Genomic DNA, 26716 nt, shown 5'->3' with positions numbered 1-26716 from the left:
ACTTTATTGACTTTAGCAAAGTATTTGTGTTTTATTGAAAATGTTGAACACAAATAACGATCAAGTGGGAGTTTACGACATTTAATAGTACCAGAATTAAGCAAGTTTTAACTCTATTAGTACACATTTTTACACGTTTGCTGACAATAGGGAATGGGAATGTTACGTCATCAACGGCAAGTCGTCCATCTTTGGAGGAAGAAACATAAATATTACTCAGTCAGTAGTGGTCAGAACTGTTTATACAAGAAATATTTATATTTACTTTTTGATTCAGTTAGTCTATTCTTCATTGTTTTGTAGGTTGTCATCCCTACAAATTATTATTATCATTTTTTGTATTTATTGTCCCCAGCATGCAGAGGAGCCAGGTTTATTTCCCACTGCTTTGTCAGCTGAGAAGGTGGAAGAAGCCAAGAGAAAAAGCTCCTTGAAGAAGGGTTTTGGCTCCAGTGCAATCTTTCTAGAACCAGGAGAGAAACGGCCTCAAAGACTAGACCTACAGGCGAGCCTCATCATCCAGAGCAAGGCCGCAGAGCAGTGAGAAATACTCATTAAATACATATTTTTCAGAAGTAAATACAATAATTTTACTTTAGCATCACTGACAGCTATGTGTTTCAATGTATCCTGAAACATAACATCCAGCGTGTGCCTTTTCAGGGTTCAATTATGCTTATAAGGTTTTTCTTTGCAGTTACATAAATGGAAAAGAGGCAATGGGAAAGTCCCAGTTTGAGAAGGCTGTGAACTGCTTTTCTAAAGCCATCACACTGCAGCCAGAACAGGTGATGAACATAGGACACAAAGCTCTATGTTAAAATGTACTGTATGTTGTGACACTTTGTAAAGATTAAGTTACCATTTTTAGGTAGTTTTAGCCCTGTTTATAATAATAGTAGCCTACTACTAGTAATATTTATTAAAGGGGCCCTATTATGCACATTTTCAGGTTTCATATTTGTATTGTGTGCCTCTACTCTGTGACATGTTGAAATGCTTTAATGTAACAAAAAAGCGCTTTATTTTTCTCATACTGCCTGTGCAGCAGCACATATTTTCACCCTCTGTGTTCTGATTGGTTACCTAAATACTTTTCAGATGTCCTACCCCTTAGCCTATCATGTACAATGTGTTGGAGCCCTAGCAAATAGAAGCGTGATTTAGTTTCATGTTTCAGATAAACCGTTAGATTTTTTCCCACCTAATAACCTTGTGTTGTGTGTTTTAGACTCGGCTACATGAGAGCCAGGCGGAGGCTTACCTGCAGCTGTGTGACTTCCAGTCAGCAGCAGCCTGTTATAAACAGGCCTCTCTGCTGGAGCCCGGTGCATTCAGGGACCGCCTGGCCTTCATTTTCTATCTCCAGGTAACTACAACACAATTAATGTACAATCTGTTTATGGACACAACGTAGACTAAAATACGGTGCAAAGAAAAAATGCCTTTTCAATTATTACCCATTAATGTAACATTAGAACAGGTCATTATATTGACTATTATATATCAGGAGCAGACAATTGAACAAAAGAAGAGAGTGTTTCACAGAAGAGTTTATGCAAAAATAAATGAAACCAACAGACATAAAAACATATTTATGTGATGCTAAAACAATAACAATGATATCCAATGGTGACATTGAATAACCTGTTGCCTACAAGCTGTCAGATGTGATGATTATGTGCTTTTAACATGATAAATTACATTATTTGGTCGAAATACATGTATTATATTTACCAGTTCATTTTATTGAACAATACTGAGCGGAGTAGTTAACAAAAGAAAATACATTTTCTCAGATGAGTTTGTGCTGAATTAAAAAGGAAATCACAAATCATGCAAAGCTTGAAATAGGTGAGTTTGGACTCAGAAATTGTTATTTTTTATATAGTCAAGTAAAACAAATTAAGTTACATGTTTTAATGTTCAAAAAGCTCTTTATTATTCTCATACAGCCTGTGCTGCAGCACTTCTCTTCACCGTCTATCCGAAACCAGAGCCCAGTTTGTTCTGATTGGTTAGCTGGCCGGCTCTGTTGTGATTGGTCAACTGTTCAGAGATGTCCCTCCCCTTAGCAAATCATGTACAATGTGTTGGAGCGCTAGCCTATAGAAACGCGTGTTACATAGTAATGTCACTATGTTCAGGTATTAAACAAGTGAGTCCAATGGAGGCATTTCAGGCAGGGGGGAGTGTGTGGGAGAGAAACTTTGGGATTTTAGCCTTTGCAGAACATTTACATCCACACAAACCTATATAACACACTTCAGGAAAGGGAAAACCCCAAAAAGCGTAATAGGTCCTCTTTAAATGGTGGTCTTCCTGTTTCTCTTTGTCCTCAGGGCCAGTGCTTGTTTGACCGAGGCCTTTTCCTGGAGGCTCTGGAGGCTTTTAGCAAAGCTGCTGAGCTGAAACCCGGCTGCAGGGCCTACCAGGTCAGAAGGTCAGCAACCTGCGTACTAAGACCTGGAATAAAGTTGTGCATGTGTGCTTAGGTTTTTCAAAATGTTTGTATCATGTTTTTATTTGGGATATTACATGAGGTATATTTAGAAGAGCATAGTGAAGTATATAATATGTAAAAAACAGGGTTGGGAGGGTTAATTCAAAAATGTATTCTGTTACAATTACAAAGCATGTGTAATACAATTGAACCTAATCACCATAAAAAAGTAATGTAACTTGATTACTTTTCATTTGCTTTTGGATAACCCCAATATCCAATGCACTGCAAATGACTACAAGATAAAATAATGATTAATAAGACAGCTTTTATTTAAGTGTGTTATGTAAGTATGGAATTGTGAAGCCAAGCCTTTAGCTGCTTTTACGCACATTCAGCTAATTTTAATATTTGAGTAAGTAATGAGAGCGCATGTGCTTCCATCTTCATTTTATTATGTATTGTATTCTTCTTAGTAATCCCCATTTTTAAAATGTATTCATAATTTGATTACCTATTGATTTATGTAACTGTGGAATACAGTTAAGTTTTTTGTTTCCTAATCACGTAACCCAGTAACATGTCATCCGTTACTCCTCAAGCCTGGTCAGAATATATTTTTGTATACACATATAAATCTAAATTACAGCAGCTGGGGCTTAAGATTTTCATTTCCAAAACTGCGCTATAGCTTTTGTGCATATCACAATATAGCCTTTGAACCTTAAATTGAATATCTGACATTACTATGAGAAAAGAGTGACCAAACATCTCAATAATGAATAGTAAGCAAGACTTCAGATGTTAAATGTACATGTTTTTTCTGTTCTTAAATCTCAGCCTGGCCTGCCTGTCAGCTGTAGGTCAGCACAGCGACTGTCTGAAGCTGGTGAGCGGCTGGATGTTGTCAGAGGGTCCCACCACGGACCTCTACATCCTCAGAGCCCGACTGCACAAACGACTCAAGCAGGTTCGTAAATAACAGTAGGTACGTTTCACTTCTCAGGCAGATGGGCAGCAGGATTAAGAAAAAAATACAAATTGACTGGTAGTCAAAACTGATTCTGAGGTAATCACCTAAAACATTTATTATTGCTGATGTTGCTCAGCTGCTCAATCCAGGAAAGTGCTAACCGATATTATTGCAGATCCACCATAAGCTAGCTAGCTTACGTAGCTAACCTAGTCATTTCAAATATACTGACAAAATACTTACAATTGTGAAACAGACTGATTCTGCCAACAGTTTAATTTAGCTGTATTGATATTCCCATGTTTAATTTATTCAACCTTTAGTTAATAAATGCCACTTGTAGGAGCCAATTAGCGCTTAGGATAAAAAAGGAAGAATGTTTGCTTACTCGTTTTCAACCCACACATACACACAACGATAAGGTAAAGCTTGGCTACTGACGTTATTGTGTTAAAGTGTCATTCTTTATGGTGATGGAAACTGATACAAGTTTAACTGGTAACAAAACTGGATAATGAATGGAAAAAGTGTTCAACTGGACACAATCTGACATTTATTCACCTGACGAGCTAAAGCGTGCATCATTTACATACCTTAAGCGGCACATCAGTGGCTTAAAGCATTGGTTTAGCCTCTACACACACTTGTTTTTACATAACCCCTGCTTACATCCCTTTTTAAAATGTTCTAGTGCCAAACCACTTAATCTGCCTTTTATATGGGGCAGCAGAACTGCAACAGAAGAAAAGTCCAAAGCCTTTCTAAAGAAGTTAGAGCGGTAAATAAAGAAATCTTACTGATATCATAATAGCAAATTAGTGTTTATAAATATTCAGGTAGAGGGAATTACTTTGTAAAGAGTAATGGGGTTAAAGAAACGTATATTGGGTACATTTAGTATAGCATCTTAGATATACAGCTACTACTTTAAACACAAAATCAAATTTCTCTGGGATTTCCTTTTCTGTCCAGACAACACAATGTTATAGAGATGTGAAGTCAGTGCTAGCGTTGGATCCTCAGAGTCCAGCGGCTGGCGCCATGCTGCTGCAGCTGCAGGAGGCCAGTGAACAGGCCAGACGAGAAGCAGTAGACAGATCTTTGTCTGGCCATCTGCCTGAAGCCTGCTGCATGATCAATATCGCTTTGGAGAACTGCCCAGAGGATGCACACCTCTACCTTTTCAGGTGAGTCTGAACAACATGAGACAGTGACAAGCTTCAATAAAGAAATAAGAGTGGGGAAATCTGTACACACGCTGCTGTGTCATCACACACGCAACTCTGAACTCAATGCATCACCGAAGAACATAGCTATAGCCAATATATACCCCCACTCATTACCACCAAAGATAATTTTGTAACTACCTCAATAATTAATAGCTAAATAACCATATGATTTAAATACATATTGTTACATTTATTAATCAACATTTGTTGAGGTTACATTCAATTAAATCAGTTATTTTATTCTAACTTTTAAAACATGTAATCCCTTAGACTTTTATATTTAATACTGTTTTAGTTGATTAAATTCATTTCAATTAAATGTACTTAAATGTGTGTGTTTATTTTTCCATCAGAGGGATTGTGTACCGCCGCCTGAAGGATTTCACAGCATCCCTCGAGGATCTGGTCCAGGCTGTGGAGCTGTGCAAGGAGGAGGAGGAGGTCGGGGGTGAGGCAGAGGCTGCAGAGAGAAAGGATGAACGTGGCTCTGTGGAGGAGGAGGTGCAGTTTCAGCTGGTTCTGACCTACAATGACTTTGCTGTTGAGTGCTTCAGCAGAGGCCTCTTCGCCGAGGCCACGCTGCTTCTCAACAAGGCCATTGAGGAGGAGAAGGGCCAGGCGGGCCTCTACCTGAACCGAGGAGGTGAGGCTCTGGGCACTTGTTCTTTGAGTGTGTGTTTGTGTGTGTGTGTATATCTGTCCCTATTTCTTATGTTGGAACTTCTGTGAGGGTCAGGGTAAACTGTGAGGTTTAAAAGCCACAAATAATTCAAATAATTGGTGAACCATTGTAATTTCAGTGAATCCGATCACTTCTAATAATTAACACAATTGTCCCTTTCAAGCTAAACTTGAACATTTTGGCCATAAAAACTAGTGTGACACTTCTTCAGTTAAGAAAAGAAAATGGTGACAAACCATATAAAGTGTACAGGAAATGTTTCAGAGGTATAGCATAAAGAGCTTCTTTTAATCATAATAAATACAAAATGTCACAAAACTACTCCAAGCATTTAGATATAAAACACACATGCATTCACTTAAAATAATTTGACCCTCTGATTGTGACTCATAGGGTAAATATGCGTTTATCAGTCGCCAGTTTTTACAAATAGGCCGGTTTTCCTGACAAAATGCTTTATGTATGTACTATAATGTATATTTCAGATATATGCAGGGCAGGAATTTCACGAGGGCCCACTTTGGCCTTGTGCCCTTAAAAATGATATCTGCCATAAGGCCACAGAGGCCTTGATGCCCTCTCTGACTAAGTTTTGTGGTTTAGCAGTCTGCCTCTTTTCTGACACGGCTTCAACACCAGCATATTTTGAAGGAGGAAAAAAAAATCAGCGGTGCGCTTGATTTGAGCCTGGAATGCACCGCTCGAACGGTCTATGATGACAGTTGACATCAGTCTAGGACCTATCTCCGCCCACCCCCTCACGCGTCCGTGTGCGTAGGACGGTCTAGGACCTAGCTAGCTGATTCTCCGCTCAAGAAAAGGCTGAGATGAGGTAAGGTTTTTTGATGATCCTGTTTGCCGTTAAGTTTTTCATTTGTCCAGCTTTAAGTGTAATTTTATGGATAACATTACTATTTCTTGCTCGTATGGTAATGCATAATTATAATATTTTGAAGTGTTTTTGTTACTACTTGGATAAGTTAGGTTGCAGTTTTGTTCTTTTTTTATTATTATCTAGTGCTAGGCAGTTAGCGCTGTGTTGTTAGCTGTCAAAGACCTCTGTGCAGACTTATTTGACCACCGGCGATCGCAGACGGAAGTTCAAAGTTTGCTGCTCGTTTATATCGCCCAATTTTCAAAACGCGATGAAAATACCCATTCACATGTCTTGTGGCATGCCTGAACTGTCCACAAAAAAATTACGTTACCCCCACTGACCAGAACTAGATTAGTTAGCTTAGCATAGCAACTGCCATTCAATTACATTGTAATTGACGTCCTTTCAAAACATATTGTGTTAAAGTTATTATGTAAGCTTAAATAAAGTAATGAACTCATTATTTACCTTTCGGGCGTCTGGAAAATGGCCTTGGTTTTGTGGAAATGTCCAGGGAAATCGTTTATATGCTTAATCCATTTACAAGGAAAACAGTCAGTATTTTTTCATGTAATTCCACCATGATGTCGGCCAACTCTTTCTGGTCAGCCGAAACAAATGTATGCATAATGCCATACATCGACAAACTTGTGAAGAAGTCCCCTATCAAACCAAAAGGTCTTCATTTGTTGTCAACCAACTGTTTCTCAAAGACGGCGCTATATTTCATGTGTGCACCGAACCGAGTTTCCATTGCAGAAAAGCGTGACTTCCGTATCTGACCTCGTACTCAAAAGGTGGAATAAAAGTCAATACACTTTGATACGGGGTCAGTCAAACAGACCCGAGATTCCTGGTGTTATGCCACCTATTGTTTGTAAGGGGTATTGCATGCCTTTCCGTCTCCAAATTAAGCCATCATCCCATTTGCGCAAAGAGGTTAACGTGAACGACTGCCAATCAATAAGAGATTTTGTCTCATTGTTTTTTGTGTTGTTACTTGCAGCAACATTAGTTTGTTTTCTTTTATCATCCCCAGATAAAACTATGCCGAGCAAACAGCGAAGGGAGAAGTGTATTAAAAGAAACTTTGAAGATGCAGCTAAAAACTGCAAAACAATGGACTCATTTTTCAGGAGGTAAGTGGTAAATAATGATTCAAGAGGGAACAAGATATTGTAGTTTGTTAGTATAAGTAACAGCAGCACACCTAAAATTAAGGTGACAGATTATGACACTCTGCCCCCGATTAAAACTGTCCCCAATTTGAACGGGAGAGAAATAAGCTAAGTATATAAGTTAGGGTAACCAGTTAAAATAACGTACAGAGGTTGTATCGCATATTGAACACTCATTATTAGTGTTTATTAGTTAATTAGTTCTATAAGATAAGTCGCATTACCCTTTCAATTATACATCACATTACGTTTATTAATTTATGTTAAAAGTATGTGATCAAATGGACATATTAAATTAAAATACTAATTGTTTTTTAGTTGCAGTAAGGCAGATCAGTCAGTGGACAGAGAGCCAGAAAAAAAACAATAGAGAGTTGGACATGAAGAAGAGCAGACAAGAGTGGAGAGACAAAGTCCAGTGAACATTGATGAGAGAGGAGGAGATGATGAAGGCCTTGATAATGATAGGGAAACAGAAGTAACAGGAGGAGATTCTGAAGTACCAAGACAACGAGATGGTAGAGGAGGAGAAAGAAATGAGACAGATTTAGAGAAGGCTGGAGGAGACAATGGGCTAGAAACCAGGGAAGAGAGAGGACAAGAAAAGGCAGGAGAAGATGAGACCGATTACAGGAACAAGGGAGAGGAAAGGAGAGAAAAAGGAGAAGACATGGAGGGACCGGGACAAGGCCATGACCAAGAGGTAGATGGAAACAGCAAGAAGAGAAAAACTACTGCCACCACTGTAGAGTCTTGGGGGTATGACTGGCTGCACTTTGAGAAGGACAAGGAAGGCTATGTTACTAAGTTGTGGTGCTGCATCTGCAGGGAGCACTATAAAAACTGCACTGCACAACACACATATATCCATAACACAGACACATACATAACTGGCAGCACAAATGTTAAAAAATGTACAGCCAAAACACATTTTGAGTCAAAAGCTCACATCACAGCATGGCAGCAATCAAATCAGGCTCCAACTACTTCGAAAACAGTTACACAGCTCCAGAAGCTCTACAACAAAACCGAAACAAAGATGTGCAAGTTATTTGACATTGCATACACTGTAGCATATACTGAGCAGCCGTTTAGTCTGTACAAGACTCTTGTGTCAGTGGAGCGCAAGCATGGGGTGGAGCTCTGGTTCACCTACCATAATTCAAAGTCCTGCCGCATATTCATTGAGCACATTGCTGGCAGCATCAGAGACCAACTTCAAGCTCTGAAAAAATGTGAGCCTTTCTACTGCTCCTTACTGTTTGATGGCAGCACAGACAAAGGAACATCAGTTAAGGAAGTCATAAGCATAAACCTTATTGAACACGGCTCCCCGACAATCAAATTACTTGGGTAAGAATAAGAGAGACAAATAGTCTACTATATAGATGTAAAAATATGTTTGTTTGTTTTTTTGCTTTACAATTAATTTGAAAAGGGCAGGACAATTGAGAGAAAGAATGTAATGATTTTACATATAGGTTCAGGTGATTGTAATTACATTTTCACTTATTTAATAGTAAGAAGACCTAATTCTTAATTTCTTTTTTGTGTTCCATATTTTTTAAAGTATTGCAGAGCCAACAGCATGTAATGCAGATGGAATATTTGAGGCCATTATGGAAAAGTGTGCAGACAACAACATTGATCTGAGTGGCTGCTTGACAGCAACAGCAGCTGATGGTGCAGCAGTCAATTTTGGGAAGACAAATGGTGTCCTCACCAAACTACAGGGACATGTGCCGTGGATGCTTAAAGTACATTGCATTGCCCACAGACTAGAGCTATGTCTGAAGGATGCCTTCAAGGACACATACTTTGAACAGGTAGGAGGAGTAATTCTTCTATAAAATATGAAAATAGAATTTGTAATACAATGTCTGATTAATGCCTTAATAATGCCTATTTAATTCTGTATTTTCTGTTTTTCTTTGAACAAGATTGATGACCTGCTCATGAAGATTTACTCTCTCTACCGTCGTTCTCCCAAAAAATGGAGGGAGTTGAAGGCCATTGGAGAGGAACTGGAGGAGCACGTCATTAAACCAGCTCGCTCCGTGGGGACCAGGTGGATAGATCACAGGAGGAGGGCTATTTCCTGTCTTGCGACAAAAAACTACAGAAGCATTGTTACCCACCTCCAGGAAAGACAGGATGAGGCATCACCAGACAAAGAAAAGATCAGGGCAGTGTTAAGGCAGTTGATCTCACCAAAGTTTATTCTTCACATGGCACTGTATCAGGATCTTCTATCTGACCTGGCTGAACTCTCACTGAATTTCCAAGGCGATCAACTGCCCTTGTCGTGTGTGCGTAGCAGGATCCTGGCTGCACAGGCTGCGCTACGCAAACAAACAGAGAAGCCAGGCCCCTATCTCCGTCCAGTGCTTGAGTCCTTCACAACCACCAGTGAGGAATTTGCATACAATGATATTAACATCAGAAAGTCCAATGTTTCTGCCAAAGCCTTCCTTCTGTCAAGGAAAAACATAGTTGACAACATCATTGCGGCCATTGGTGAGAGATTCTCTACTTTCTCCACCGACCCTGTACTCCTGGCTGCCGAAATATTCGATCCCATCAATTTCCCAACAGAACCAAATTTCTTAGAGGAGTTTGGGGAGGAGGAAATCCATCATTTGTGTAAACACTTCGAGCCCCTCCTGACCAAAAATGGCTGCAATGTGCCTGAGGTAGACAAAGAATGGTTCAGAGCCAAACACGACATTGTGCGTCACCATAGTAGGGAAACTTTCCTCCCATTATGGTCCAGATTCTTGTTTGAGAAGGGAAGAATGTACCCCAATCTGCTGCACTTAATACAAATAGTCCTAGTTTTTCCTGTCTCTACCTCTCAAGTTGAACGGCAGTTCTCAGTAATGAAGAGAATGCAGGGCGATTGGCGTTTAAGCCTGCACACTTCAACAATTGAAGATCTACTCCTCATCAAATCCCAGGGTTGTGCTCCTGCTGAATATCAAAGTGATGAAGCTGTGGCAAGATGGTGGGCAGCTGGCATCAACAAAAGGAGACCCAATATTCATCCCTCTGGTCAAAGGAACCCCAAAAGTCCAAATCTCCCTGACTCGTCATCATCTCCATCTTCAAGTGACTCAGAATAAGGAGGCACCTTGACGTAGGCCCACTACCACAGTCTCACAGTGAGCCAAACATGTCTGTGCTATAAGAATCCTTTGTAGTTTTAATAAAGAATTTGTTTAATTGCAATTTGGTGTCCATTGAATGCTTAATAAATATATATAAAAGTATTGTAAATGCATATACAATCGTAGTCACTTCATATCGTATGTTAAATCATTGTTTTAATTTATGGCCTTGGTGCCCTGGCTTTTGGCCTTTGTGCCCTTAAAAAATTGACAACTCAAAAGGCCAAGTGGCCTTGCCCCTAAAATGACGAAATTCCAGGCCTGGATATATGTAAAGGTGCCCTATTCTGCTCATTTTCAGGTTTATATTGTATTTTGTGCCTCTACTGTGACATGTTTCCATGCTTGAATGTTCAAAAAAGCATGTAAACATGTCACATTTCTCTCATACTGCCTGTTCTGCAGCACCTCTTTTCACCCTCTGTCTGAAACCAGAGCCCAGTCTGCTCTGATTGGATAGCAGGCTGACTCTGTAGTGATTGGCCAACTAATACAAAGAAAACACACTACAGGAATGGGAAAATGCACAATAGGACCTCTTGAATCTTTACCTGCTTGCTGAATGGACCTTCAGCAGTGTTAATTAGGGATGTAACGATACCAAAAACTCACGGTACGATAATATCGCGATAACATGTCCATGGTACGGTATTTATCGCGATATTGAATAATAAAGGGAAGAAAAAAAAATCATACGGTTTTTTTTTTCAATAAAACATTTTTTTACTCGGAAAATGTTTCTTTATTACATAATAAATCTGATTTTTACAGCCTTTTTGTAGGATAGCAGTATTTTAAAGTGTCAAAAACAAAGTGACAGTAACAGACTGGAACAAGAAAACCAGTGTTTTTGTACCTACTGGTAGGCTACTACCAAACAAAGTAAGCATTTTCTTTATGCCACTGCATCTCACAAATAAACAAGGACATTTAATAATCAGACCCTGCAATAAAATAAATCAAGTTTCACTTTAGTTTTTCAAGTAACTCAACTCAAACTCACTAGTCACTCACTCAGCATCATCAGACAGGTTTTTAGGAATATGAGAATGTCCACATTTCCAGGTATTTATAAGCTGGGGTGTTTGGGCATTTACAATATCCCCTGCTCTGGAAACAACTCTCTCGCTTGGTACTGATGTTGCTGGGACACCAGTGGTCGCGTTAACCGAATATTTTATTTAACAATGACGGAAAAATCTGAAAGCAGTCTGTCATTTTGACAGATTAGAACAAACTCGGAACAGCGCCAACGTTTCCCCGCAGCGAGGCTCTGGTGTTATGCCGTGTTATGCATGCCCTCCAAAAGGAAATGATATAGTTCCCAAACCGTACTTTGCCGTACAGATCAATACATGTCTGGGAGGTTTTGCTTCACGCTGTGCGCGTCCCGCGAGGTGCATGCACACACGGCATAACACCGCCCCCCCGTTGACAGTTCACGAGCATGCTCTATCGTGAAATGTTCAGACCCGACGGGTAATAAGGGATTATGACGGATATTTTACGATCCTGTCTGTCAAAATGACGGACAGCGAAAAAGTCTAACGCCAGGCTTATTGACATGGCGAGATATACATATATGGTTGGTACTTGTCAATGTCTCTAGGTGTGTAAATGTAGCCCTGTAAATACGATGTCCTTTTGTGTTATCTGTTGTTTTATTTTCATGTTGTAACCTACTTGCTGCCATGTTGGACAGGTCTCTCTTGAAAAAGAGATCGATGATCTCAATGGGACCACCTGGTTAAATAAAGGTTTAAAAAAAAAAAAGTGTTTTAAAAAATTTTTTTTTTTTAAAAAAATTATTATTTTTTAAAAATCGCGGTAGATTTTGTCAGTCTCACGACGGTATTGGGAAGTTTATTTACCGCGATATTCGGTATATCGTTACATCCCTAGTGTTAATGTAATATATTCTTCATACTCTAGTGCAGATTAGATAGAGATCATCAGAAGCAGCTGTTCTGAAAACAAGAATCAATTGATTCAAATCAGACGGTTTTTGGCACACCTGACCTATTCAATTGCAGAATAGTGTTAACCTAATATTTATATCGCTTGTAAGTTCCCTTTCATTTTTGAATATGAATGTGCATGTGTGTGTCAGATTGTTTCTTTAAGCAGGGTGACTGGTGTTTTGCTCTGGCTGACTACCAGCAGGCTGAGGATATGATGGGGCCCAATGACCCTGCTGTCCGGCTGCGCCTTGCTGTCCTCCACAACACCCTGGGCTCTTTCTGCTTCCAGAACGGGTCAGGAGAACAAATATTTACCACACATGATGAAAATTAATCAAATCTCGTTTCGATGTTTTATTTGTGAGTGTCTGCATTTTCAGGTGTTACCAAGAGGCAGTTGAGATGTTTTCTCTGGCCATCCAGGACAACCCCACTGCAGGTCATTACTATGAAAGCAGATCCAAAGCTTCCCGCAAGCTTATTAACTTGAAGGGAGCCAGAGAGGACTTTGTCTGCATGCTGATCCTGGATCCCAGCAACGAGGAGGTCAGAACTTCCTCCAGCAGATTCCCTCACATAAGTTATATTTTTCTTCGCTGGTCTACTAAAGCAGTCCAAAACCCGGGGTATGGGGACCCCTATGGGTACTTGAGGGTTTTTTCCCACACAAAAAACATTTTAAATCAATTTTTATCAGCCTGGTTTCCTGCCCCTGAACTATCAAAACGTATCAAAGACAAGCAAGCTCAAGTGTCTCATTAAAAGCTCTAGTCTTAAAAAAAGATGTTGAAACTGCTAGAAGTGAGTCTTAATAAAACATTTTTTATTGACAAAAAGTGTAACTACCAAGTTTAAATGCATTTGTATTAAGGGTTAGTTATACAAGCAATTTTCATCTAAAGAGCAGTTGGGTTGAATCTGATTACAACAGGATTAACGCAAGAAAAATGGCGAATCTGGGCTCTGGTTTCAGACAGAGGGTGAAAGAGGTGCTGCAGCACAAGCATGAGAAAAATAAACCTAACAAATTTACTTTTTTGAACATTAAAGCATTGAAACATGTCACAGTAGAGGCACTAAATACAAATATGAACCTGTAAATGAGCATAAAAAGTCCCCTTTACATATGTTTGAAATACACATTATAGTTCATACATCAAACCTTTTTTTGTCAGGAAAACCGGCCTATTTACAAAAAATGTTTATATTTATTTATCCACTGAGTCACAATCAGAGGGTCAGTGGTTTGATACCCCGCCCCTGCAGTCAACAATCAAAGTGTCCTAGGGCAACAGAAAAACCCCATTTGTTCCTGTAGGCATCCGTAGGGTGTTGAACTGTAGGTGAGTCGCTTTGGATAAAACTGTCAGCTAAATAACATGTAAGAGTGATGATAATAGCATAAAAATACATTCATATTTAAACAGCTTAGTATTGTATCCACCATAAAATAAATATAGTCATATTTACCACTTTAGTATGGTGGCCCACAACACTTCGATTTGGAGAAACACGCTGCAGTTTCAAAAATGATGCAAATGAATCTTTTTTTTTTACCAAATTGTCAAAACATGTGCAGCATTTAGAAAACACACAATGGAAAAAGTAATTGGACTATTGCAGAAAATGAGATCTGTGGATGGACATAAAAATCAATGATACTTAAACGTTTCATTCAGCAGGATATCCTCCACATATTAACACCACTTTTAGGGTTTTTGAAGCTTAAATACAATCACCAGATGTAGAAAAGCTAACCGAAGGCTATGAAGTTAAAACATCACAGTCACCTGACTCACATCACGTCACCACTGTTAAGCTAAAGGCGGCTAATGTTCAGCGTGATGGCGCCAAGTCGTTTAATTTACTCACTTTTTAGCAACTGCTCTTTATAAGAAACATAGACGCTTCAGACATTTATAAGTAGGGTATTTGCTGTTATGCTCTAAAACAAAACGTGAAGATCAATTTGTATCTAAAACCATATCTACAGTATCTATATCTACCAGACACACACAAAAAAACTGTTGACTTTGAACAAGGGAACTGGATGTGGTAAAATGCCTACTCTTTTCCGGGTTAAAGGATTAATCCCTGCAGCACTCCATTAATATGTATTCATAAAACGTGGGACTAAAAGCAGTAAATTGTGTGTCTGTCTGTGGGTTTTTGCAGGTGCCTCCTATGCTTATGAACCTGTTCCCTGGCTACAGTGAGTCGGATGTTTTGTCCAGTCCAGCAGGACAAAGGATCAGGGGTCAGCTGATGGACACCACCCAGGCCTGCAGCTCACCCTCTGATCAACAACAGTGAGAACCACAAACATTCACAAGATGTCTGGTTAGGACACACCTTGTGTACTGCAGCTTGACATGTAACAAATAACTTATATATCTTTCCTACATCCAAGATTCCTAGAGCAACCCATTTTCTCCCGGTGCCATATGATCAGCTGAACCCTTACTAATTCACTTCGCAGGATAATCTCCACATATTAACACCCCTTTTTTATTCTTAAAGCATAAATCCCAGAAGTAAAAAGCTAATGCTAAGCTAAAAACAAACTACATCAATGTCAAACGGCTGTTTTTATGACACATAGAAACTTCGGACAATCACAAGTGGGGTATTAACGTAAATCTGTATTTTATATCGTAGAATAAAATGTGTAAATCCCTCATGCTTGTGTTAATCACAGATCCTTTTTCACACATCTTGTAACAACCAGAAATGTAAACTCCGGGGCCCTTTCTCATTTCTCTAACTCCCCTCCTCGACTCCTATCCTCGAGACTTAGTCCCGCCCACAGGAGATGCGATTGCGAGCGGAGGAACCGAGGAGGGGAAGCAGCAGGCGGTTAGAGAAATGAGAACTCCTCTCCTCTGAGCAGTCATTTTAAAGAGACGTCCATTAACGATGACAGGAGGCACAGCAGATGGACAGATGTGTGACGACTTATATATTTACTTTTAATTAATTCACAGTGCGGTTTAATGAGACAATAACAGGCTACAGATGCGGACACACACACACACACACACACACACACACACACACACACACACACACACACACACACACACACACACACACACACACACACACACACACACACACACACACACACACACACACACACACACACACACACACACACACACACACACACACACACACACACACACATATATATATGTATATATTTATATAAATATATACAATTTCAGAATCAAACAGAGCACTCTCATAATAACGTAACACTATCAGAGACTGGATATGTCCCCCCCCCCTCCCCTCTCTGGTCGCTACAATGAGGAAAATAAATTACGGGCCAAAAGTTTTATTTACAAGTATTAAAAGTAAGCAGAGGACACCAAACCAACCTGTCTGTCCGCTGCATACGCACACACTGTACCACACACACCTACACCACACACACGCACACACACACACACACACCTACAGCTCCTAAAACAGGCTACAGCCTTGTGTATTTTATTATGTGAAGCGCTAAATGGTTTTAATGGGTTTTTTTTTCTCTCTATATGGCGCTGGAGCCGGTCATCTCCCAACCACCTTGAAAACCAGGACTGGATTTCCCAAACCGACTGGATTGACTAAAATGACTGACATTCTCCCATTGACTGTTTTATTTATTTTGAAGAAAACCAGAAGTGGAACATTTTGTATTTAAAAGTGAACTGTGGGAAGAACGATTGTTTAATTCTTTGTGGGGTATTCGAAATACACTTGCTGTTTGTGATTAGAATTGTGAGTTGTGTCTTTAAGTATTTTTCTAATGTCATTCAATGTTGGGTGTTTGCAGTGAGATGTATACACCTTTGTGCAGTACAGACTTACTAAAACCGACTGAGACTATCCACATCTTATATGTCAGGAGAGAGACCTGACTGGCCCCCTAAAAAAGTAAATAAAGACACATAAAAAAGTAAGTCAAACTGTCACAATCTAATCACAAACACGTCCAAAATATCATTGACTTGGAGACGAGGAAACAAAGTCCTAAAATGCTATCCCATTGCAGGGTTTTAGGACTCAATCATGCACCACTCTATTGGGCATTTTACCATCAGTATATCTGACAAGTGTTTCTTGCTTTGTTCTCTTAGGCTGAGTGAGCAGCTCCTAAAGATGACTCTGACCAATGAGAACACAGCGAGTTCGTCAAAAGACCCGCCTGAAGCAGGAAAGGAGCTGAAGCTGAGTGTTAACCAGCAGGAGACACAGATGACCGTGAAGAACCTCCTGCAGGTAATGAAGTTAAAAGCATAATTAATCGCAGTGTATTTAGATAAAAATCAAGACGACTTTAGAAAAACTGACCAAGAGACTTCATAACCTGTATAAATGATGAATGGACCACTCTTTCAAAGGAAAATCCCCTGAACACAAGATACAGATATTTCAAAATCAACTGTGTTAAAAACTAAGTAACCACTCCAACTATATACTTTACCCAGAAAGATTGATGCTTAAAACAGTACAAAGATTCAGCGAACAGGGCTGCCTTTTGCTGAACTACAGCATTTCTTCTGTGTCTGCTGTGGCAGGTTCAAGAAGTGGTTCAGTCATGTCTCCACGACCGTCCAGCTCTGCAGCACAGTCTGCACACAGACACAGGATGTCGTAAGAAAACAAGCGATTTGGGGTGTTCTGAGTCCACTTCTCAGAAGTAAAACTTCTCTGGTTGGTGATAATACGAATAAATGTTTTTTTATCAATCGTTTGAGTGCTATATTTCTTTGGAGCAAATCTTAACTCAAAACTCAAACCTATGGTTTCCAAACTTAAATAGTCAATTGAACTCATTATACACATTAAATACACAAACATATATATCCAGTGGAGGAAATAAGTATTTGATCCCCTGCAGATTTTGTAAGTTTACCCACTTACAAAGAAATTACCGGTCTGTAATTTTAGGTTTATATAAAAAGTGAGAGAATATCAAAAAGAAAATCCAGAAATTAACATTATATAAAAGATACAAATGTATTTGCATTTAACTGTGTGAAATAACTATTTGATCCCCTTGCAAAACGTTTCTTATACTTGGTGGAGAAACCCTTGGTGGACAGCACAGAGGTCAGACGCTTCTTGTAGTTGGTCTCTAGGTTTTGAGCACATCTCAGGAGGGATTGTGGTCCACTCCTCTCTGAAGATCCTCTCCAAATCCTGAAGGTGTTGATGCTGATGCTTGGCCTCTCGTAGCTTCAGCTCCCTCCAGATTTGATTTGGGATTAAGGTCCGGAGAATGGCTAGGCCCCTCCCTCACCTAAATGTGCTTCTTCTTTAGCAGCTCCTGTGTTGCCTTGGCCGTATGTTCAGGTTCATTGTCCTGCTGGAAGACCCATCCATGACCCTTTTCAGTGTCCTGGCTGAGGGAAGGATGCTATCGGCCAAGATTTTCACAACTACATGGGCCCCGTCCATCCTCTCCTCGATGGAGGGAAGTCGTCATGTCCCCTTAGCAGAGAAACACCCCAAAGCATAATGTTTCCAGCTCCATGCTTGACGGTGGGGATGGTGTTCTGGGGTTATAGTCAGCATCTCTCTTCCTCCAAAAACAGCGAGTCGAGTTGTTGCCAAATATTGTGATTTTGGTCTCATCAGACCACATCATCTTCTCCCAAGCCTTCTCTGACTCATTCAGATCTTCATTGTCAAATTTCAGACGGTTCGTACATGTTCCTTCTTGAGCAGGGCCAGGGGGCCTTGCGGTCTGTGCAGTATTTTATGCATTATGGTGTAGTGTGTTACCCATAGTTTTCTTGGTGACTGTGGTCCCAGCTGCCCTGAGATCATTAATAAGTTCCTCCTGTGTAGTTCTTGGTTGATACCTCACCTTTCTCATGATCATCAATACTCCAAGGGGTGAGGCAAGTGTTTTGTGTTTCTTCCATTTAGAAACACACACATTATAATTCAGAATAATCGCACCAACAGTTGTCTCCTTCTCACCTAGCTGCTTTCTGATGGCCTTGTAGTCAGTCCCAGCCTTGTGCAGGTCTACAATCTTGTCCCTGAGGACCTTAGACAGCTCTTTAGTGTTACCCATGGTGGAGAGGTTGGAATCTGATTGATTGATTCTGTGGACAGGTGTCTTTTATACAGGTAAAGATGATATTAGGAGTACTTTCTTAAAGGAAGATGACTTATGTAACCGGTCTGTGGGAGACAGAATTATTGTTTGCAAGGGAATTGTAAGAGCCATTTAGGAACATTATTTTATGGTCATGAATTATGGTTTTATGAGCCAATTGAATATTCTTTAATTGAACTTAAATCAGCTGAATAACTATGAATTATTATTATACAGTTTTTGTAACGTGATATCTTGCTTATGGACAGCTCTAGTTTATGTTTTGTTATTACTTATAGAAAGCGATCGTAGGGGCATGCTCAGGTATAAAGGACGCTGCCAGCATGACACAGCAGGATGTCTAGAGAGGAAGTTGGAAAAGGTTTTTGACCGCACACATCCGTATGATCGAGGGATCTTGTTTGTTTATTTGTTTAAATAACGTGCAAATGTTGCACGTCGGCAGTGGGCCACCAGCTGATCTATTGAACCTCTCAATAAAGCACCTGAATGGAAAGAGCAAGGTATCTGATTTCTTGAATATGAATCAAGACTCGAACTCGCCTCCTAGACTAAGTGGCCTTTGAAAATTAATTTTCTTTTGGACAATTGGCCATTACAGGGATCAAATACTTATTTCCCACAGTTAAATGCAAATACATTTTTATCTTTTATATAATGTCAATTTCTGGTTTTTCTTTTTGATATTCTTACTCTCACTGTTTATATAAACCTACCATTACAAGTATAGACTGTTAATTTATTTGTAAGTGGGCAAACTTACAAAATCTGCAGGGGATCAAATACTTATTTCCTCCACTGTATATATATATATATATATATATATATATATATTATATGTGTAATGAGTTTAATGACTTCAATTATATATATATACATATAAAATAGACTACTTTACGACACTGAAACCGTTGAGTCTAAATAAACACTGGCAACACTTTTCTGAAATGCTGAGGTATTATCCTTTAATTGACATGTTATTACACACTGCAGTCCGATAGAGGGCGGCAGAGGCACAATTTTAGCATAGTGGCATTTCTTGTGGCTGATTCAAGTACTGTGTTTGACTGGTAACATCTTGACTCTTGACACACCATCTAAATGTTTTGGTACTGGTTCTTTAACTGTATCTAAAAGTGATCTCACTTAGATTAATTATTAGGAACAAAAAGTAATTATTAATATTCATTAATATTTGTATATATTTATTGTTGTGTTTTTTTGTGTGTATGTATATATTGCATATATATGTATATATACATATATATATATATATATATTAATATATTTTTTCTTTGGGACATTGAGAAATATTTATTTCTTAACTTTGATAAGAAAGTTGACTTTATCTGTCAAGACCAGAATAAGAAGAAGATGAAGCTTTCTGAATTCCCCTAGGGAAACCATACTCAATGAGTGATAATGCTTTGTTCTCTTTGCATATCAGACCACTGTCACAGGTTCGCCTGCGCACTGTTGAGACGCTCCAGTCTGCTAAACCACAGAACCACCCTGAATAACATGAACCAAGTCAAATTCCAAAACGTACTCTGTTTCACTAATTCTCTTTTCTTGCATTCCTCTTTTTTGAGCGTTTTTTCTCTCTTAATATTTGTTTCTTCTTTCTTCTATCATTGAATTTGTGTTTTGTGACTATTGTGTATTTGTTAAGTTGTATGTAATTTATAGGCCTAACTAGAGACGGGCATTGCAAATTAGCTTAGGTTATAAATGTTGTGGTGTGTGGCATTGGTTTATGCTACATACTTGTCCCTAAACAAATAAACATTCAATACCTTTTCCCACGAGGACTGCCTAGTAAAAGAGCAATTAGTTGGCTGTGCATTATGGGAAAGTGAGTCCTGCTTTGTTGGAATCCACTTGCATATCTGAATCCTGTGTGTTGCTAGCTAAAGGCTCTGTGCTGCGTTTAAACCGCGGTTCCTGCTAATGACTGTGTCCCCACTGATGGTGTTGTCAAAGATGCTGAACTCCCACCCTCTGGTTCCCCTTTAGGTTACAACGCCAGCTTTGTTGACACTTTTTTCCAGGGTTTGCACTGTTTTTTTGCTGTTAGCACTGCTAGCTCTTAGCCACCTAGGGATGTTGTTAAAGCTCAGAAAATGCTAAGCAGAGAGAGGGTAGGGTCATATAAGGTAGGGCTAGGGTAGGTACATGTAACTGCATAGTTTTTGCAGGCAGCCATTTTGGAGAATTTAAGCATTACAAGATCTCTAACAATAGATTGACTGGTTGTTGGATGCAACTTTTGCTAAGGAGACTGCCCTGATAATAAATGGTCAAATATAACCCGGTGTAAACTGCTAGACATAAACCAAGACAAGCTTTTCTTCTTTATTCATCCAAAAATGTACAAAATGCTGCTCCAAAAACAAGTAAATAATGAAAACAAGGTGTTTTCGCTTGTTGTAAGTAAAACAAAAAAATCTGCCAATAGAACAAGTGAACATTGGTTTGATAACATTTCTTGAAATACGATGGTACATTTAGATGAATCAGATCTTGTAATTAACTGGGAAAACTTATTTGAACTATATTTTACCAGAATCAGGAAATGTGTTACAAAATAAGCCAGAAAATGCTCAAAGTTTTCTGTTTTCTAATGTTATTTGGCGATTTTTAAATAACGTTTCATCTGAGATACAACTGAAAATAAGAGTTTTCAAGAGTCTTTGACTTAACAAGATACTTAAGATGCATTGTCTAAAAACAAGACCCATATCTCACTGCATTCTTACTTCTTCATTTATTCTATCAAGTGTAAAGACTTATTCTGTCTAGATATAAGACAAATACACGTTTTTTTGCAGTGTATGAGTGTTATCATTTCTTTACAGTGGCCATAAGGCTGTGTGTGCTTGTGTCATTGGTAGTCAGAATCGGCAGTGAAGATGTGTTGTGGCTGCATCTCTGTGGTGTTCCCTAAGAGTCAGCTGACCCCACTGCATAAACAACAGCTGTGGCAACAGCTGACACACAGAAGGCTCATCTCAATAGAGTGGTGAAGTCACGCCCATCTACTTCCGGTCCATGGGACCTTATTTCGGAAAAATTATGTATTGAAGTCAATGCAGAGAGAAAATGTATCTTTCGATCCCGTTTTAATTGTGCCATGAATTACACATGATGTTTGTCAATCTTAAAAAATCATTTCCAAGTCAAAAAAAGTCACAGTTTGTCGTAAAACTGTTGAAATATAAGATTATGAAAAATATGCAACTAGAAAGACTAGAAATCCCAGAGTCGCGTAAGTGATGTCATAACTGATGTCACAATTGTTTTCCTCCACTAAATAAGAAATAGCTAAGATAAGATAACTTTAACAATATTGCCTGTGTGCTTAGTACCAGGTTGTTATCATACCAGCAATGGGCCTTGTTCGTTCTTTCGCTTCCCGTCTGATGAAAGGACCATGAGTGGCTGGATCAAGTTAGCTACCTAGCTAGTAGCAAGCACGTTAGTTAGCATTACAGCCTTAGCCTTGTCATTTTTATTAGTCTTAACATGAAGTAACATTAAGTAACCCAAAATGTTAAACAGTAAGAGTAGTAGTCATATTTTGTGAACCCTTTGAAGAGTAATGTCAAATCGGTGTAATCATTCTATAATCAACCCAGTCTCATGGCATTTCATGTTCACCAACACAAATTTTAATCTATTGATTCGTCTTCACCAACACGATTTCCCCCTTTTTTTCGTGTTGCAAAGCACGATTTTAAAAGCAATGTATTTCTATTGGTAGCTCACGGCATTACGTGTTATAGGAAGACCAGAAGCTGTGTGGTTCATAAAAACATGTTCTTACTCAATATCAAGCCACGATTTTTGCTTTTATTTAAAATCGTATCATTTCGGACTTTTGTTGCTGTCTGTGAGGAAAATAAATGGGGCTCAGAGCCTCAGGATACTGAAATCTGTATTTTAAAAATCTTTTTTTCCTTCTAATTTGCTATTCTTTTCAAAATAACACACTGTTATTTAGTCAACAATAACACACAATTATCCTTTTTTTTATTTATTTGTTTAATTCTATAATCTCTGGCTTTTTTGCCGTCCTTCAGGAACTGAATTTCAAAATAAAAATAACCGGAAACAGACGTAGGCCTATAAGGGCCTACGTCTCGAGCATCATCGAGTTTAGGATGGCCGCAGATACTACACTACCCATAATCCCCAACTACCGTTTAGGACTACAATCCCCGTGATTAAACTTCAAGTCGGGATTGGATGTTGGAGTGGCAGTGCGCCAAGGTTACGGAATCGAAACTGCTGCCCTGTCTCAGGTCGACTATTTTCATTTCCTCGCTCCTCGGTCCTCGGTCTCACCGGAAGTTGATTTGTCTGCGCCATCTTGAGTACCGTCCCATGGCTCTTATTTCTGCCGGAGGACCGAGGATTGAGGAGCGAGGAGCGATAATGGAGGAGCGATAATCGAGGAACCACCAGTTCATCCTCCGATGAAATCCTCAGATACTCGCCCCGCCCCCTTACTGTGTATCGCTCACTGATTGGACGATGCAGTGCATGCACTGATCTCATGCTTCTTGTTCTTGACATGAGAGCAGTACCCCAGCGGAGTGAAGAAAATAAATGAAACTCACGAGAGTCACTCGTCAGTTTAAACTGTGTTTTGTTTCAATTCATGTATCATTTAGTTACAAATATGTGATATATCTGAACAACAAAGTGGTCAAAAATCATTGTATTCATTTATTGGAAACATTTTCATGATCGCTTTTTTCGTTTTATATTTTAATTTACTGTCATTTCCATTCAGTCAGTCATTAAGTGCTATTCAAATGTTAATGTGCTACATATCCACACAAACAAACAAAGTGTGCAATCCAATGAGTGTTAATCTAACTGGGTTTTGATAGATAATATATATATTTTTCTTCTCTCAATTATTTTATTTCTATTGTGCACTCTAATCAATATTAATCAAACTATTGTTCATTTGTACATTTTAAGAATGGCGGTTATCTTTTTTGAGAATGAGTTCTTATTTGATTTTATTTATTGGGGTCTACAACAGATGATACAAAAGTTTGTGTCAGTAAATGTGTGGCAGGGGTGTTTGTGAAAACAACGGGGACAGAGCTGCTGTCAGACGAACAACTGTGCGGCGTCATCACAAACGGACGTCGCTTCACGTGACACTCCGGAGGAAAGGATGTCCCATTGCTCTTAAAACTAATTTCCCTGCTGAACCGATTAAACATCTCTCTGACACAGTTTAAACGCATTTCAAGTGGAAGAATTGTTCGTGTCTCCTCTTCGTGTCTCGGGAAGCCGGAAGCTGTATTATTTTCAAAAAATAAAAAAATAAAAAAAGTTTTTTTAACCATAACTGTTACTTTTCACAACATTGAGTCAAACTTATCCTTGTTTTATTTATGTTAAATTGTTGTTGTCGGTTAATTTTCCATTTTATTTATTTTGGTTTAAGATATTATTTTTTATTTATTATTATCATGTTAGATGTTTAAACTTTTCTGCATTTTATAAGGCAATATATACTTTTTTGTTTTTGTCCGTAGGCTACTTAGGTTATTAAAGAGTTATCGTGTCAAAATATAGGAAATGTATTAATATTTTATTGTATAATCGGTACAGGAAATTACATCATTCAGAGCACCACCTATTGGCCAAAGACGTTGCCACCGGCATTGCGATCCATCCTCTGACAAAGTAAGTTGGGTCACTAAAGTCTGATACATGTTTTGCTTAGATTTAATAATTGGGGCTTTTTTTTAAGCCTTTACTCGCATGGTTCATCATACATACAAAGTATGTATGATGTATACTGTATATACAGTATACTGTTCTAAGTCTGAGAAATGCTTTCGCCATAATCAGCAAAGCAACATTAATGTGAAATTATTCAAGCTTAAACTATTTTAGCTACATTTATATCAGCTCATAAGTGATGTGTGAAAAATATTTGTCTTAATTACGGCTACATACGTCGGTGTTAAAGTGTGAGTTATACGTTATCTTAATCGCTTTTGTTTCACACATGACAGTACTAACGCTGGCCAACATTGGGGGGGACGGGGAGGGGCATAGTCCATGTGCACGTCCATGTGCTTGTTACGCGTATGAAACAGGAAACACATAAATGAACTCCAGTCTGTCTAAAGTAGTTAAACCTTCACAATGACCATTTAAAAAAAGCTAGTTTCACTACATAATTAACTTTTTCTGTTCTCTCCTGCAGCTCCCGTACCCACACCACAAACCCATACACTGATCTACACCATCATAAAACCAACGGCACTTTTAAGAGCCAAACTCAACTATCTAGCTCTCTTATATCTATAATCTATTTCTTTATTCACCCTTCTATCTATGCTGTGTACTTCTCTACTTTCCTGTGTTTGTCAGTCCGTCTGTCTGTTTGTTTGTAATCCCGTGTTAATCATGCCAGGTGGGTCTACAAAAAAGACATGTCCCTTCTGTCAGAACATTTTATTTTGTGCACAGAAGATCTGTGCACATTGCCTTAAGGAGCAGCCAAAAAGCCGCGCCTTGAGAAGAAGCTCAAGAGGTTTGATGAGAAGCGAGGGGGTTGGGTGTCAGGGCGGAAGAAGAACCACAACGTTGCTTCCATCAAGGATGAAGCCCTTGTCTTGGTATGTACACTTTTTACTGTATGTTAAGGCCCGGACACACCAAGCTGACACCAAAGAACTGACACAGTCGGACCCCGACTGTTTGCCAATATATTGGGCCAGGATAAAGTTGAATGTTGTTTTTATCTACATTTATTTCTTATCTTATTAACCAATATACACTTTCATATCAACTTCAAATACAGATATTATTGCAAAGGTATTATTTTATATTCTCTTTTCTTTCAATTTTAAAACTACTCTTATCTTAACTTTCACAGCCAAGGGACACTATTTTAATTTAACTTTCACATTTAAATAAACAGAGCACTTCCTTCACTTCCATGTTGTGTTCCATTCTTGCTTATGTACACACTTTTAGACCTTAAAGGTAGGGTATGTAAGTTTGAGAAACCGGCTTGAGATCACCAGAATTTGAAAATACACAACTGGAGAAAATCTGCCACTTCCTTACAGAGCCCCTCCTCCAACACACACGAACGCGCACATGACCAATGAGGGCACAAGATAAGTTTTGTGCACATATGGAAGGCTGACAGGCAGGTAGGCCATCCAGTTACTTTAGCCGGGCCGGCTCAGATGATTGGTCGTGCTTTTTACAGTACTATGGCTTCCACAGATGACTTTTTTTTAATGGATTTTTTGTCAAAGCATTTAAGATATTCATTGCTATCGGGATGTTAAGAGCATTCCATGGAATATAACAAAAAGTGTATCTCGAGCCGGTTTCTCAAACTTACCTACCCTACCTTTAATAAGACTACATAATTGTATGTTACTACTAGGCTTGGGCGGTATCATTTTTTTCATACCGTCATACCTTGCTGACATCATACCGTGGTATACGGTATATGACGGTATGACTTGGGTCGACTTGAGTGAGGTGGCGTTCGGCGGCAAATAGATGTTTCGAACGGTATATTATATGTTCGGTATAAAATGCAGCCCGAGCCGGTAGACGCTCGCAAAGTGCCGCGACATGCGCGCAAGTGCAAAACAAGGGCTGCATACATGACACATTGTGCAAATGGCACATTTTGAGATCGGATACAGGACTCGTTTGTAGATGTCCGACGTTGTTTCCATTGTGAGCTAAGTTAACAATATATCATCATACATAAACATTTTCCGGGAGTAAATACTTGACTTATTGAATAAAGTTTACTATATTCACTAACTAGTTTGGCAATATTATTCCGTGCATGTGTTAAAAACCTTATTTCCATTTGATTCATTGGATTACTCGCGTGAATGTTTAGCAAGTAAATGCTTTCGTTTTTAAAACCGTCCGACCTCCACTACAAAACCATCAACCAGTTGCATAGGATTAAAAAATGTCAACACTCACTCACCCCGTCTTAAACATTCCCAAAGAAGTGCCTCTGTCTCTCGTTGTGCTGGATGAAGTCACTGGCGACGAGTAAAG

General features: G+C 39.0%; 2 protein-coding genes and 1 long non-coding RNA gene across 11 annotated transcripts in view; 2 read left to right on the top strand and 1 right to left on the bottom strand.

Annotated features, from left to right (window-relative positions):
* LOC307042547 (tetratricopeptide repeat protein 16-like) overlaps nucleotides 1-26716 on the top strand; it is a 29392-nt gene that overhangs the window by 258 nt on the left and 2418 nt on the right. For 2 of the 5 annotated variants that reach the window (XR_013809150.1, XR_013809152.1), the window contains exons 2-14: nucleotides 356-540; nucleotides 698-788; nucleotides 1232-1369; nucleotides 2343-2443; nucleotides 3284-3413; nucleotides 4389-4603; nucleotides 4999-5288; nucleotides 12660-12804; nucleotides 12891-13056; nucleotides 14686-14819; nucleotides 16641-16782; nucleotides 24272-24346; nucleotides 24876-25290. Coding sequence is in view for 2 of the 5 variants with exons in the window: in XM_079686499.1 (XP_079542625.1) it covers nucleotides 356-540; nucleotides 698-788; nucleotides 1232-1369; nucleotides 2343-2443; nucleotides 3284-3413; nucleotides 4389-4603; nucleotides 4999-5288; nucleotides 12660-12804; nucleotides 12891-13056; nucleotides 14686-14819; nucleotides 16641-16782; nucleotides 17082-17207 (1863 nt within the window). In the remaining 3 variants the exon portion in view is untranslated. Of the gene's footprint in view, nucleotides 1-355; nucleotides 541-697; nucleotides 789-1231; nucleotides 1370-2342; nucleotides 2444-3283; nucleotides 3414-4388; nucleotides 4604-4998; nucleotides 5289-12659; nucleotides 12805-12890; nucleotides 13057-14685; nucleotides 14820-16640; nucleotides 16783-17081; nucleotides 17298-24271; nucleotides 24347-24875; nucleotides 26706-26716 lie in introns of those variants that run through there. The other 3 variants (XR_013809151.1, XM_079686500.1, XM_079686499.1) reach the window with 3 other exon arrangements.
* LOC307042550 lies at nucleotides 65-26700 on the bottom strand. Its single transcript, XR_013809154.1, has 3 exons — nucleotides 26643-26700; nucleotides 1265-1373; nucleotides 65-189 (listed from the first exon to the last, which is right to left on the bottom strand). It is a non-coding gene; the product is annotated as an uncharacterized lncRNA (long non-coding RNA).
* On the top strand, nucleotides 5302-10753 carry LOC307042546 (zinc finger protein 862-like). Of its 5 annotated transcripts, XM_079686495.1 has the most exons (5): nucleotides 5302-6159; nucleotides 7244-7343; nucleotides 7701-8735; nucleotides 8953-9208; nucleotides 9323-10753. In XM_079686495.1, the coding sequence occupies exons 3-5, from the start codon at nucleotides 8053-8055 to the stop codon at nucleotides 10502-10504; spliced, it is 2121 nt and encodes a 706-aa protein (XP_079542621.1). In that variant the 5' UTR covers nucleotides 5302-6159; nucleotides 7244-7343; nucleotides 7701-8052; the 3' UTR covers nucleotides 10505-10753. The 5 variants fall into 5 exon arrangements, with proteins under 5 accessions (XP_079542621.1, XP_079542623.1, XP_079542624.1 ...); XM_079686497.1 differs by lacking the exon at nucleotides 7701-8735; XM_079686498.1 differs by having other exon boundaries at nucleotides 7244-8085.

This window comes from Notothenia rossii (genome assembly GCF_949606895.1).
Source record: "Notothenia rossii genome assembly, chromosome: 6".
Classification (NCBI taxonomy): domain Eukaryota; kingdom Metazoa; phylum Chordata; class Actinopteri; order Perciformes; family Nototheniidae; genus Notothenia; species Notothenia rossii.
This window is presented reverse-complemented; position numbering and strand designations above follow the sequence as displayed.

Excerpts from the sequence above, each read along its gene's own strand:
- LOC307042546 (XM_079686495.1), top strand. The coding sequence starts at position 8,053 with ATGGAGGGACCGGGACAAGGCCATGACCAAGAGGTAGATGGAAACAGC. Across the intron at positions 8,736-8,952 it reads CCGACAATCAAATTACTTGG|TATTGCAGAGCCAACAGCAT; the intron begins GTAAGAATAAGA and ends TATTTTTTAAAG. Across the intron at positions 9,209-9,322 it reads AGGACACATACTTTGAACAG|ATTGATGACCTGCTCATGAA; the intron begins GTAGGAGGAGTA and ends TCTTTGAACAAG.